This window comes from Microtus oregoni, unplaced genomic scaffold (assembly GCF_018167655.1).
Source record: "Microtus oregoni isolate MIOR12 unplaced genomic scaffold, Mior012 000011F_ref0000422, whole genome shotgun sequence".
In the NCBI taxonomy this organism is placed as follows: Eukaryota; Metazoa; Chordata; class Mammalia; order Rodentia; family Cricetidae; genus Microtus; species Microtus oregoni.
This window is the reverse complement of record NW_024543070.1, coordinates 45777450-45790809: the sequence shown is the minus strand read 5'-3', so window position 1 is coordinate 45790809 and position 13360 is coordinate 45777450. Positions and strand designations below refer to the sequence as shown.

Sequence of the window (13360 nt, the reverse complement as noted above, 5' to 3'; positions counted from 1 at the left end):
GCCTGCTCTTCCAAAGGTCCTGAGTTCAATTCCCAGCAACCACATTGTAGCTCACAACCATCTGCAGTGAGATCTGGTGCCCTCTTCTGGCCTGCAGGCACACATTCAGACAGAATACTGAGACTACTGTATACATAATAAATAAATAAAATCTTAAAAAATATAAGTAATACAGGAATGAAAATAATTGCATGTTATCAGTCCCTAAAAAGCCCCAAGTGCAGATTCTGGACTGTAGCTGTCACCAGCCATTTCACTGGATCCCACATCGATTTTCAGTACAAAATAAGAACAGTAAAATATTTGTGTAGTCTCAGTGTGTAACTCTGTGAAAGGCAGGCACACTCTCTTCTTAAGGTCATGTTAAAATGAAGTTGAGAAGAATAAATTTAAACTGCAGGAGAGGTCAGTTTATAGGTGGTATATATGCGCCATAGGGCTTTATGATTTTGTTCAAGGTAAAATAATTAATACACGAAACAGCTGGAGAATCGTCTTACTGTTCCTCTTACAGATTACAAGATTAACTGTGGTGCAAATTGAAGTTGGTAATCCTCATATTCTGGGACCCTGTGAAGGCTGTATCCTGGGTCTTCCCTTTAGCTGCTTCTTGCTGTCCTGGTTTTCCTTTCCTCATTGCGCCAAGATAGATATTTGAGTGGCTTAAGAGGGAGGCCAAATGGCCCCAATGGACGTGTGCACATTAGACTTCCTTCAGCCTTCATGCAGGCGGCGCGGTGGACAGCCTGTGCGCAGCATTTGGGCTACACCAGCTTAGGTTGGACAAGGCCCAGAGTTCAGTTCCAATATAAAACAAGAAAAGCATGTCCTATCTTGTGTCTAAAGACAAAATCTTATTAAACACGTCCATTAGAAAGTCCAGCTTTGTTGGGCATGGTGGCACGCACTTGTGCTCCCAGTACCTGTGACGTATAGGCAGGATTATGAATTTGAGGCAAGTCTGGGCTACATGCAAAGAGCTTGTCTCCAGCACAAACATCCACCAAGACAAGTTTAGGTTTCCATGTTTAAAAACACCTGGCCTGGGATGAGGAGAGGCCTGTGGTCCTGTTCACAGCACCACAAAAGTGGACAGAGCGGACACTTGGCTCATTTGGTGGGAACTTGCCACAGTGGTTCACAAACTTGGGTATGCCGATCACACACTGTGCTGGGGCAGCACAGAGGGCCTTCAGTGGGTGATTCTGGTCGTGCGTGGTGCTCATCCAAGGCGAAACCTCGAGTTGCAGAGGGACAGCTTGCGATCTGCAACTTGTCCAGACTTGTGTGGAGCCTTCTGGCTGCGCTTTCGTGTGCTGAATGGCATCACACTGGGGACGGACACGGGAGGAAGCTGACTTTGCTTTATAGAAGCCACTTTTGTAGCCTACCCATCCTGAGAGGTAGTGCTCTAGTGACCCACTCCCATGCTCCCTCTGTCTCCTTGCCCGCTCTTTCCCTGTTTCTGTCCCTCTGCCCTCTTCCCAGTTTTCTTCCATCCCTGACCCTCTCCCCGTATCTTTCTGCCTTTCCTCTGGTGAAGAAGCAGATATTTAAAGTCGTGTGCAGGGGAAAGTAAGTCCCAGCCACAGCTCCCCCCGCCCAAGTCTGTCCAGTCTGTCTTTACTCAGGCCCACACGGGTAGCCATTTGTCAGAGCAGACGTAGCACAGTGGTGTCCGTGCTCCTCGGGCAGGCTGCCATTCCTTCCCCATAGTGCTGTGCTGCTAGATTAGAGTCCTCTGGAGATAAACTTGACCATTCAAATCCTGCTGTTCTCACACCAAGAGGGCAGGGACTTGTCACTCTATGGTGACATTTCTTTCTGCTTAATTTGAAGATGAGGGTGGTTACTTCTTAACCCAGTAGTGTTAGCGAACAGATATGAGAGAAAGTAAGGGCTGACATCAGTGTCACTAAGGTAGAAACCTCACAGGGCACCTCAGCCCGACAGACATACAGACAGACACCACCCACACCTATGACAAGCAATGGACATCAGGTGGGATAGGTGCACAGCCTGTTCTTGCACAGCCCAGGTCCTTGAGGAAGCGAGGATTCAGCCATGGGTGGTTCTACCTTCAGGCTACTTTAGAAAACCAGACTCACAATACAAAGTGGTAAATCCCCTGCCGTCACTGCTGGGGCAGGCATGGGGCAGGCACAAGGTGCTCCGGAAATAGGGGAGGAATCTGAAAGTTTGCTTCTTGGAAGTGACAGATCCAGCTGGATGAAGAGGTCAGGAGAGGCAGCTTTAGACTGCGTCTTCATATGCAGCTCCTGAGGGCTGTGGTGCACACAGCACAGGTATGCAGCTCCTGAGGGCAGAGGTGATGGGAAACGGGAGAAAACAGAGCTGGAAGGAGCCCTGGGGGTCCAGACATGAAAAGCCTAGAGTGTTACACTAAGGAATTTGAATTCTGTCACATCCAGTGCTACACACCAGAGGGAAGTGGTGGCTGAAGGGTTTCAAGTTCAAGGCCAGCCCAGGCTACATGAGACCCTGTCCTAAACTTACTTTATGAGGTTCTTAAAAAGGGTCCATTTCCTTATTGCCTTTCCTTTTAGTCTCTCCTCCCCTGTATAAAACTGTGTGCCCTGAGTTCTCTGCCTTACATTTCATCTTCCACACAGTCCACCCAGATCTGCACAGCTACCTCCTTACCTTCTCACGTTAACTCCTGCAGGTTTGAAAGTTAGGAGTTGTTTTCTAACACCTGTAAAGAGGATGGCAAAACAAAACCCATGTCACAGCTCTGTTGGCAGAAGGAATGCTGTGGAACACTCCTTCCAGCTCTGTTCCCTGCGGGCTGGCTACAGGCGTCACCATGGCCTGAGTAACATTCAGACTTTCCAAATCATGCCACAGACTGAGTTACAGATACAGAAACCCGTGTCAGGAGGATAAGCCAGTAATGGATCGAAGAATGTGATCATGTGTTCGTCAGTTCAGTTGTTTGTCTCCTACCCAATATTCCTAGATGTGAGGTGGGAGGGAAATGCTCTGGTGTGTTAATGGAGAGTGCAGAGCAGGAGGCCGTGGGGAAAAGGCCCAGTGGCACTGAGGGTTTGAGTTTCTGCCACACTCCTCCTATATTAAACACTTGAAATGACAATGTATTGACCCATGTAAAAATAAACATTGTGCAAGCAAATATTCCCAAGATCCAACTGTTCACGTACTCCGTACTGTCTCGCTGATTTTTATTCAGAGCAAACGATTTTGTAATTTCACTGTTGTGCTTGTGGAGTCTCTTAGGCTCCAAACTTAGCAGCCTCTGAGAAAGATCAAACACCTGTGGAGAGGAATCCCCTCTCTTACTCCGTGCATGCTCAGTCACCAGTGTGCATGGTTGCTGTGTCTTGCACTGGTGCTCCCCCTGTGGATGGAGTAGGAAAGGTGCCTCCCTCTCCCCCATTTCACAAGATTATTTTTGAGATGTAAACATTAAAAAAATATTACTTTATGTATTTGGGTATTTTGTCTGCTTATATTATTGTGCACCACACGTGTGCCTGGTGCCCACTGGGGTCAGAGAAGATGTTGGATCCCCTGAACTGAAGTTAAGGATAGTTGTGAGCTACTGTGTGGGTGCTAGATCCTCCGGAAGAAGAGCTAGTTCACTTAACTGTGGACTACCTCTCCAACTTCTGTTTTCAAGACCTTTATTTCTTAGTGTAGAGGCTGATAACTCCTCAGAGCAGACCTGCAAAGACATGTGTCACCGAGAGGAGAGCCGGCAGTCTAATACACCTACTCTGAGTTCCTTGGAGGAGATATTCACCCATATCCTTCAAACCTTAAGATAGCGGCTGTTATCCCTGGGGCTTCACTGTAGCGCCCCAGGGTGCATGACACGCAGTTTGACAACCACAGGCATAAAAGCCATGATAGGCATGGCCTCAAAGCGTCACTTCCTTAGAGTCCCCTCCACAGCCCTTCTCCTTTTGCCTCCCCGGCTCTCTGGATCTGAACTCTATGATGCAGGCACACATGGATGTCTCTTGTCTCGTGCTCTTGCCTCTTGCCTTTCTCTCTGCCAACACAGCAGGGAACTTGGTTACCCTGTGGCTAGCCTCCTCATTTGTCCTTTGAAGGTGTATTTGAAGCTAGTCTTTCAACTTCAGAGTACCTGAGAATGTTCTGCCTGGCAGGCTCGCCTCAGTGGGAGCCAGAACCTCCTCTTTAGTTCTGGTGGGCCCAGGCCCCTTACGTAATGCTGTCTCTCCCCCAACGACAGTGGCTGTGAGCTATGGGCTTTTGCAGGCAACAGCCAAGAGAACACCTTTGGTATTTTCTTTTTCCTCTTCCCAGTATGGACGTACTCCTCTCCACCTTGCAGCCAACAATGGGATCCTGGACGTGGTCCGCTACCTCTGTCTGATGGGCGCCAACGTGGAGGCTCTGACCTCGGTGAGTACCAGGCAGGTGCGGGTGTTTGGCTGCGGAGAGCCATGGAAACTTCTCATGCCTCAAGGGCACGGGGAGAAAGGTATTGCCTGGCAACTGCATTCTAAAGCAGACAGGTTGCTATTAAGCTTTAACTCTCGGCTGCAGTTACATAAACATTTGCCCACACAGACCCAGTTTAATATCTAGTTAATGTTTCATCCTTTTCTCATCTCGCCAGCCCGCTCCGCCAGCGACCCACTGGCTCGAGCTGGCCTTTTGTTTACTGTGTTACACAACCCAACCGTGCTGCTTAACTCTATTCCACGTCTGGATTTCTCTTTCATAAGTGCTTCCCGTTGGCCCCAGGGCACAGGAGGCCCGGTGCCTGTGGGAGGAGCTGGATCCCCTGTGTGACCCTGGGGGTCATGAGCGGCTGAAAGGCAAAGGACAGGTGTCTACAGTTTAGTGTCTGCCTTGCTGCTGGGCCTGAACATTACTTTTAAGCCGGACACAGTCCTTTCCTCTCGCTTCTCGCTTCAGGCTCAGTACCCCAACAGCTTCTCATTTCCCAAAATACCAGAGATAAGAGTTTGGCCAACAAGATGAGGTGGCCATTCAGTTGTGGCCATGAACTATTGCTCAAGTTGCTGCTGGCCCAACAGTGGGTTGACTGTGTGGGGAGGTCTTGACCTTCACAGACCTTAGCTTTGCTGGCAGTCAGTTGTGAAGGCGATCATGTGGCATTTGATGTGGCAGCCCACCTGAGGCTCTGAGGTCGGAAGCGCAGCTCTGGTTCCCCGAGATCTTCAAGGTCTTAACCGAGCAGCCCACGGCGAGCCACATCCATCTTGCTGCTTGTTTTCAGATGACGTTTCCCTGTGGCAGAGCCGCTCTCTTCATTCTCCTTTTGTCTTTGTGCATGCTGGAGAGCCCCAGACACCTGGCGTGATCCGCAGAGTGTGTGTAGGTCTTTGTGGTGCCAGCCACTCTCAGGACCGAACAGTTCTGTTCTCTGCAGAGCTGGGCTCTCTGTAGGTACAGATGTTAACAATGCCCTGTGTGGGATGGGCACGCTTCTCAGGGTATTTCTTTACCCCTGCCGTACAAGGACCTGAGCTGCCCTCATTCCTTTGTCAACCCAGTCTTTACCTACGGGTTAGTGATCCTGCATGCTTAAAAGGAAAAAAAAAATATTTCTTCGACTCAGATGATGCCTCATAGGAAAATCAGAAACAAGGGTGATTTGAAATGCTATCAGCTGTTGGAGCCAGAAATGTGTGTGGCCTCCGGTCTCTTTGTGTTCCTCTGTGAGCCCCTGGTTCTCTCCATTCCCGCTTCTCTGTGGTGTCTGTCTCCTTTGTTCCCCGCCACCGTTCTGCCAGGCCACCTTCTCCTCTGATCCCTGTCTCTTCCAGCTTCTAGAGGGGCTCTTTGGGGTTTTCTGTCCACACCTTATAGCTCCTCGCTTAGCCTCACCATTTACTCAGACAGACATAGGGAAACTTCTAGAACATGAGAGAGGGATGCTGATCAGAGAGTCTTAACAGCTGATCTGGAGTCACTGGGTGAGGCAAGAGTCGGGTCCTGGGAAATTGGTGGAGCTGACCCTTCTGCAGGAGCTAGACATGGAGGATAGCCACTGAGTGATTTTGAAGTTATTAGAGGCTCCAGAAAAGCACCAAATACAGAGTCTTGAGCTGTAAGGATTCCGGGAACCGTGCAGCACTGAGAGCCTCCTGTGGCACCTGGCAATCTAGCCAGGGGAAGGCAGGCCTCTTCCTCTTAGAGCAATGTTGCCTTTGTGTGAGGAGTGGGGTGTCCAAGTGCTGAGGACCTCACCAAAAACGAAGCCCAGACTTTGTTATTGTTTCAGATTCTCTAGCAGCTCCACTAAAAACAACAGATGAAGCAAATTTCAGTAGAGCATCAGAATATCATCTCAACTGTGTTTTAAGATTGTTAATGTCTTTCCTATTGTCTCACCTGTACCAAGTTTTTAGTGCCTTGCGTGTTCTGCGCTGACATCCATTTTTTCTGGACCATATTTCTGACCCTGGGCTGGGGCTGCTGCCCTGTGTGACAGCCATACCAGTAACTTTTTCCCGTTCCTTCTGAGAAGAGTGTCAGAGCAACACTTGGCTCCACAGCGCCTTCTAGTGTCTCTCCTGGTTTTATCTTTCTTTCTTTTTTTTCTTCGCAATCAAGGTTTTATTACTGGTTAGAAAAACATTGCAGCAGTGACATTAAAGAACCCCTCTCCACTCTGTAGTACAGGAATATAGTTTTCCAAGGGTCACTCTGGTGGAGTCTCAACAGTTTTCCACTCAACTTCTTTTCTGCAAATTTTCTCTTCTTAGTTATTGTATTCTTGAAGAGCCTGAAAAAATATGGAACGCTTCACGAATTTGCAGGAATGGTTTCTGAGGGCTCCCGCCCTTCCTCTTGCCTTCCCCCTCCCCGACTCTCCACTGGCTTGTCTTCCTCAACCACTGACTCAGCAGAGGCCCGTCCCTCTAGGAACTTGTCTCTTTTAGTATAAATGAAGACAGATTACCAAAGAAGTGGCTGGGTACGGTGGTGTACACCTTTGATACCAGGATTCAGGAAGCAAAGTAAAGCAAATCTTTGAGTTCAAGGCCAGCCTGGTCTGAATAGAGAGTTCTAGGCCAGCCAGAGCTACATAGTGAGATGCTGTATCAAAAATAAAATAAAACGGTATGTGATCAAAATGATCAAGGCATGTAAGTCATCTGTAGGACCTTTGTAGGTCCACGTGGGCTATGGAATAACTGAAAGCCACCCCAGGGACAGTGGCTGGCCTCCACGCTCTCTCTGATGTAACTCCCTCTGACTTGGTCTCTTCCTCTTACTGCCCAGCAAGTACCAGTGGCTCCTGTTTATCCTTTTTCTTAGTCCTGACCCACTTTTGCCTCCCTACACCTGCCTCGTCTCTGCCTATGCCTGCCTCTGACTCTTTCCCCTGTTCCTGGATACCTGTTGTCCAGCCTTCCTTGTTTTCTCTCTGGGTCCCAGGTCTGCAGCTTCACTTAAACACCAGGCCCTCCTCCACATTTCTGGACCTTCATGTCCTCAGAGCTCAGCCTTGAATGTTACCTTGGAAAGTCTGAGGCAGCCACATCCTGCTTCTTTCCCTCCCAAAGGCATTCCATGCAGAGTCAGTTTGATGAGATGGTGAGGGGTGCAGTGTCCAATAAGGAACCCCGTTCAACCCATAGCCAAGGAGAAGGCCTGGCCTGCCTGTTGGATTCATCTGAGGATTTTAGGGACAGAGTAAGAACAGGGTGACCATGACTTTGAAGCACCCCTCTGTGGAACACACACCTGAGCTGCACCTTCAGCCTGGGTTGAGCGTTCATTCTCAGCCTGGCAATTTTGTTCCCAAGAGACACTTGGAATTCTCTGGAGACATGCAGTTTTCCGGCTAGATGTTATGGAATGTTTCCGGCCCCTTGGCAGATGGCAGAGTGTTGTTAGCCACTGTATAAGGTAGAAAATGGCTTTCCACAGCAGAGAATGACATAATCCAGTAGAACTGAGATTAGGAATTGCTGGGCTTGAGAGACCCCATGAGTATCTCTGGAGTAGCTTAAGCTGAAGAGCTGGGAGTTTGGCAGGCAGACAGACTTTCGGCATTCCAGGCCGCCACAGGATGGCTCGCCTCCAAATGCTGGTAATGAAGCCATAGACTTACTTTTCTTTTGATGAATAGGTGTCTTCATTGACTTGAAAATTGGTTTTTAGGGCTGAATAAAACTTCAGCTCAATGGTTGTGTCCTTCTCCCATGGTGTGTGTGTGTGTGGAGGGGGGTACAACCACAGCTCCTGTCCCTCTGAGGGACCATGAGGTCACTCTTGTGCCTCACTGTGAACTGGATCAGGTCTGGACCAGAAGGTTCCCTGGAGATGGTCCTACCCATGGTATATAAATAAGAATATATCCCTTCATATGAAACCATGGCCCTGTGAGAAGTCTAATTAAACAGTAAAGATCAAAGTGCTGTCCCCACTCAGTGATTGTCAGCCACCAAACTGTGCTAGTCTGTGTTTGGAAGGCACAGTGATTCCCAGCCGTGGCACTGTCTGAGGGCCAGGTCTGTATGTGTTAGAACTGAGAGACATGAGCTGACACTGAAGCGGACACACGTGACTGCTGTGTTAGAGACGGGGCCTCAGGGCAGGAAATCAGTCAGAGAATGAGCTTGCGCTGAGTCTGTGGGTTGAGCATCTTTCTGCCATCCCCGCAGGACATTGATGTGTTCCTTGCTCTGACATCTTTCTTTCCTGGGCCACCGGATAAAATAAGGATTCTCTGGACAGGGAAACAAGCTGGGATATGGTCTTTTACCTGACTTTCTTCTAACCCTGCTGCGCCTGTTTCTTCCTCAAGCTGGTGTGTTTGGGTCTTATGCAGTTCTGCTTTTCAGGGGAAGGGCACTCACTAATCGTCTGTCTCCTACAGGATGGCAAGACAGCTGAAGACCTCGCTAGGTCGGAACAGCACGAGCATGTGGCGGGGCTCTTGGCAAGACTACGGAAGGTGAGCTTCCTTTGAAGTTTTCGGCTTTGTTTTTCTGCGAGAAGTTTTTCTTGTGAGCTATTGGGGGAGGCATCAGGCTTGGGTTTAGGAAGATCATCTGTCCATGTGCTGTCAGTGGGCACACATGCAGAAGCACCCATAGGGTTTCTTCTACACTTGGCTGTAAAAAAATGAATTTGGGGGCTGGAGGGATAGGCTCAGTGGTTAAGAGCACTGGTTGCTCTTGCAGAGGGCCAGGGATCAATTCCCAGCATCTCCGAGGCAGTTCACAACCATCTGTAAGCCCCGTGCTTACAGGAGATCCAACATCTCCTCAGACACCAGGCAGACGCACAAACTAGCTTAGTATTTCCCTTCACTGAGTTAGTTTGGTTTTCCCAACCCTTTCTCTGCTAACCATCCTGTCTTAGCTAGAATTTCTATTGCTATGAAGAGATGCTATGACCATGGCAATCCTTATAAAGGAAAACATTTAATTGAGCTGGCTTGCAGAGGCTTAGTCTATTATCATGGTAGGTGGCATGCAGGCCAACATGGTGCTGGAGAGGGGGCTGAGAGTTCTACATCTTGATCTTCAGGGAACAGGAAGTGAGCTGCGTACCACACTGAGCACAACTTGAGCAAAGGAGACCTCAAAGCCTGCCCCCACAGGGAAATACTTCCTCCAACAAGGCCACACATCCTAATAGTGCTGCTCCCTATGAGCTTATGGGGGCCAATTGCATTCAAACCATCACACACCCCTACAGTGGAGGGGGATACACACTGATGATGTCTCTTTCCCTCTTTTGTTTTGAATTCCCAGCTCCTGTTTATAAAGACATAAAACAAGCAAATACAGGTGTAAGGTCTGCAGCCTGTTTCATGCATCTAGAGACTTCAGAATGCTTAATCCCTTTTGGTTAAGATATCTGTTTGTTGCCAGGCAGTGATGGCGCACGCCTTTAATCCCAGCACTCTGGAGGCAGAGGCAGGTGGATCTCTGTGAGTTTGAGGCCAGAACAGTCTCCAAAGCTACACAGAGAAACCCTGTCTCGAAAAACCAAATTTAAAAAAAGAAAGAAAGAAAAGAAAAGATATCTATTTGTTAACACACAAAGGTATCCACTGTAGTCCTATTTAAAGTGTAGTAGCGAAAATTAGACACATCAGGTCACCGACACTAATGTGTAGCAAATTGTCACAGAGAACGGGATGGTGTTTCACCTTTATGGATGCTTATGAAGAGGTTGTAAGTACAGGAGGTTAATGCTTAGGATGTTTCTAGGCTGAAACAAAGAATAAAAAGATAAATTGTCCTCCCATTTTAGCCCTTACCCTAGGGCTAGAATGTAGCTCAGTTGGTAGAGATCTTCCAGAACATTCAAGAAACCCTGATTTCCATTGCTAGTGTGGAGGGTGCTGCTTACTGGATTTCTCCCTATGGCTTGTTCAGGGTAGCACCACCGACAGTGAGCTGGGTGCTCACAAACTAATCATTCATCAAGAAAATTCCTCACAGATCTGCCGGTTTGGTGAAGGCAATTCCTCAGCTGAGGAGCCCTCTTCTGAGGTGACTCGAATTTATATCAAGTTGGCAAAAACTAAGGAGTGCAGGTGGCCTGGATTCTGGACCCAGCCCCATGAAGCTCTTGCTGGATGAACTGGTCCATTGCTCACCAAATCTATGTTTCAACATCTGTATTTGACCCATGGGTAGAGGTGGCACCTCACAGGATGGTATTTAGGGCCAAAAGAGTTGAGATAAATGTGTCCTGAGGACAGCACCTGAACACATGGTTTCTTTTCTGGTTGGCACCCTGAAGAGCATCCCTAAAGTGGACCCTGGCAATTTTGGTGGCAACCCTGGGGTCATGTAGCTGTTCTGTCATTTTATGTCCCCAGGGTTCACAGAGAAGGTGGGGAACTGGGCCTCAAAGAGACTGAGGGAGGGGTTAGTGGAAAGCCAAGAGCCCCATCTCACACACTGTATCTCCACTTTCTGAATCTCTCTGTGTGCACAGGGCCTATGTACTGTGTATTCCCAGCCAGCATGGGGACATCGCAGTGAGTCTGTGCCAAGAATCCCCCTCCCTGTAGCAGGTCAGATTACTCCCTAGTGCCTGCAGAGAAAGTCAGGGTGTTGATGGCAGTGGCTTGCTGCAGAAGCCAGTGCCTGCAGAGAAAGTCAGGTGCATTTGTTTGCATTTTCTCACTGGGTCACCAGGAGGGGAGACTGTTCAAACAGAGAATGTGGGAGAAGAGGGAAGGCCGCAGAGTGGCCACTGTACCCTTCTGCCTTCTCTGCCACGCTCACCGGGGCATTCCTGGCATTACAGGTGGGTGCAAGGCCTGTATTGCAGACTTATTTTGGTCTCCAGCCTCCAGGCCCCTGTTGTAACCTCTATTTTTCTCTCCTTTCCTTTGTGAAAACCAAAGGTTACCTACACATACCGGGCTGTGTTCCCTGTCTGTCTTAGAGCCACTCGAAGGAGAAGTGGGCCTTGGCCTTCCTCACTTGGGGACAGTCCACGTGGTCACTGCAGTTCTCAAAGGCTCACCCCCTGTGTTTTCACCTCCTAGGAAGGTAGTTTTGCTGTCAAGAAAATCAGGGGATTGACCTATGGAAATAGATCCAAAGCCAGCCTGCCACTGCCACCAGAGAATGCCAGCGTGAGAGCCAGAGGGTCCGTGCTCATCACTAGGCAGTGAGGGCTGATACAGGACCTCAGGAGCATCCTTTCTGGACAGGCTAGGACCACCGGGGGCCCAGGTCAATTCCAGGAGGTCGGGCTGAGCTGTATGGAGTCTGCACTGGTCCAGTTCAATATGGAGGGCTTAGAACATTTGGTTCTTAGTGCATTGTGGTTTGGTGGGCTCTACAAGCACCACAACTGTGCCCTGGCTGCCCCTTGCCAGGGGAACTAACAGGAGGAAGGTATCCCTTTTGTCACATGCATGCGCCTACACACACACACACACACACACACACACAACACACACACTCACGTGATTTCTTCCAGGAAACAGAGCTCATTAGCCTCGCCACCCCACACACCTGAGCTGCACTGTCTAGCCAGGCCAAGTTTCCTCATCTAAATGCAAGGTTGATGTGGCCGCAGGGAGTGGTCTGCTTTCCAATTGTCCTTGAAGTTCATTTTCGCTGCCACCTTTGTCCCTGCGATTTCCATGTTTATCAGACCTTTGGGGACTTGGTTTTCTTGACTGTCTTTTCAGTCAGACTTTCCGTAAATTGATATTAAAAGTGCCCATGTCTAGGCAGAAGTGCTCAGGAATGTTTTGGAAAATGGACAGTGTTGGGAGTTGCCCAGAATTAAAATTCACCAGGAGTGAAGAGCATTTGTATAATTAGGGCCTTACAGCTTCCGCCTCATGCTGGAAGCCGCTGTCTCTTCTCTGGGCTCTTATCTGGCGTCTCCAGATTGCTGGTCGTCTTCCTCTCCAGCCTGTGGGTTTAGTCATCTTTCCTGGTGGGAAAGTGGATGCTAATTTGCCAGGGGAAAAGTTGCTGTAGAAAGAAAACTGTAAACCCAGAGACCTTTTCTAGGTTCAGGCTGTGGTGTCAGGGTCTGGAGGAGAGCCTAGTGGGAGCCATTGATAGCCAGCATGGTGCTGGACTTGGCTGGCCAATTGCTAACAAATGAGTAACTACCTAAACAAGCACTTAAAGCAAGCTCCTCAGTGGTGAGTGTAACCTGTCTGACAACCCCTTCCCCCACAACCACCTGGAAGGTTCCAGATCATAAACCCATACTCCTTAGTGTTCTCTTACCAAATGATGTCCAGTCTGAACAGAGAGAACTCACCCAAACCTCTAGTGCCCTTGGCCTTGTGTGTGATCCAGTCACATCCACAGACCCAAGGAACACACACTGGTGCACACCATAAGACCTGAGAAAGACTGAAGAAACACCATTGCCCCAGCTGGCTACTCCTCCCGGGTACTGGGTGGACAAGCTCCTGCCTGGCCAGTCTAGGTTGGAGCTAGGTCTAGCCTTAGAGTTATTCACTCAGTTAACTATTCACTCTGGTGAACTATAATCGCGCTTCCCGCCAAACCAGTTAACATACATAGCACCTTCTAGAACTGATCTGGAGCCATTCCTTGGGGTAGGAAAACAGTTGATGAAAACGGCCTTCCAGGCTCCTCAGCTTGTCTCTGCTGTGCCATCTAGTGGCCAGAAGTGAAAATGTTCCGACTGCCCATGGAGGGCTATAGAAACCTGTGTCAACTCGTTGGGTTTAGAATCTCCAGGGTTTGAAGTGAGGAGCAGGAGAAATCATCCCGCAGCATGTGGTTAGAGTCCCTCACACATGAGGATGAGGATTTTTTGCTCTGTCTTGTTTTCCAAGACTGCAGTATACTCCTCCCATCCCTGTGAGAAAGTATTCCTCCTGGCTTAAGTTCTA

General features: G+C 49.0%; 1 protein-coding gene across 1 annotated transcript in view; it reads left to right on the top strand.

Annotated features, from left to right (window-relative positions):
* Positions 1 to 13360, top strand: part of Dapk1 (death associated protein kinase 1) — a 153203-nt gene that overhangs the window by 120400 nt on the left and 19443 nt on the right. Inside the window, exons 18-19 of the mRNA XM_041659870.1 lie at positions 4315 to 4413; positions 8873 to 8950. Coding sequence (XP_041515804.1) covers positions 4315 to 4413; positions 8873 to 8950 — 177 coding nt within the window. The remainder of the gene's footprint in view (positions 1 to 4314; positions 4414 to 8872; positions 8951 to 13360) is intronic.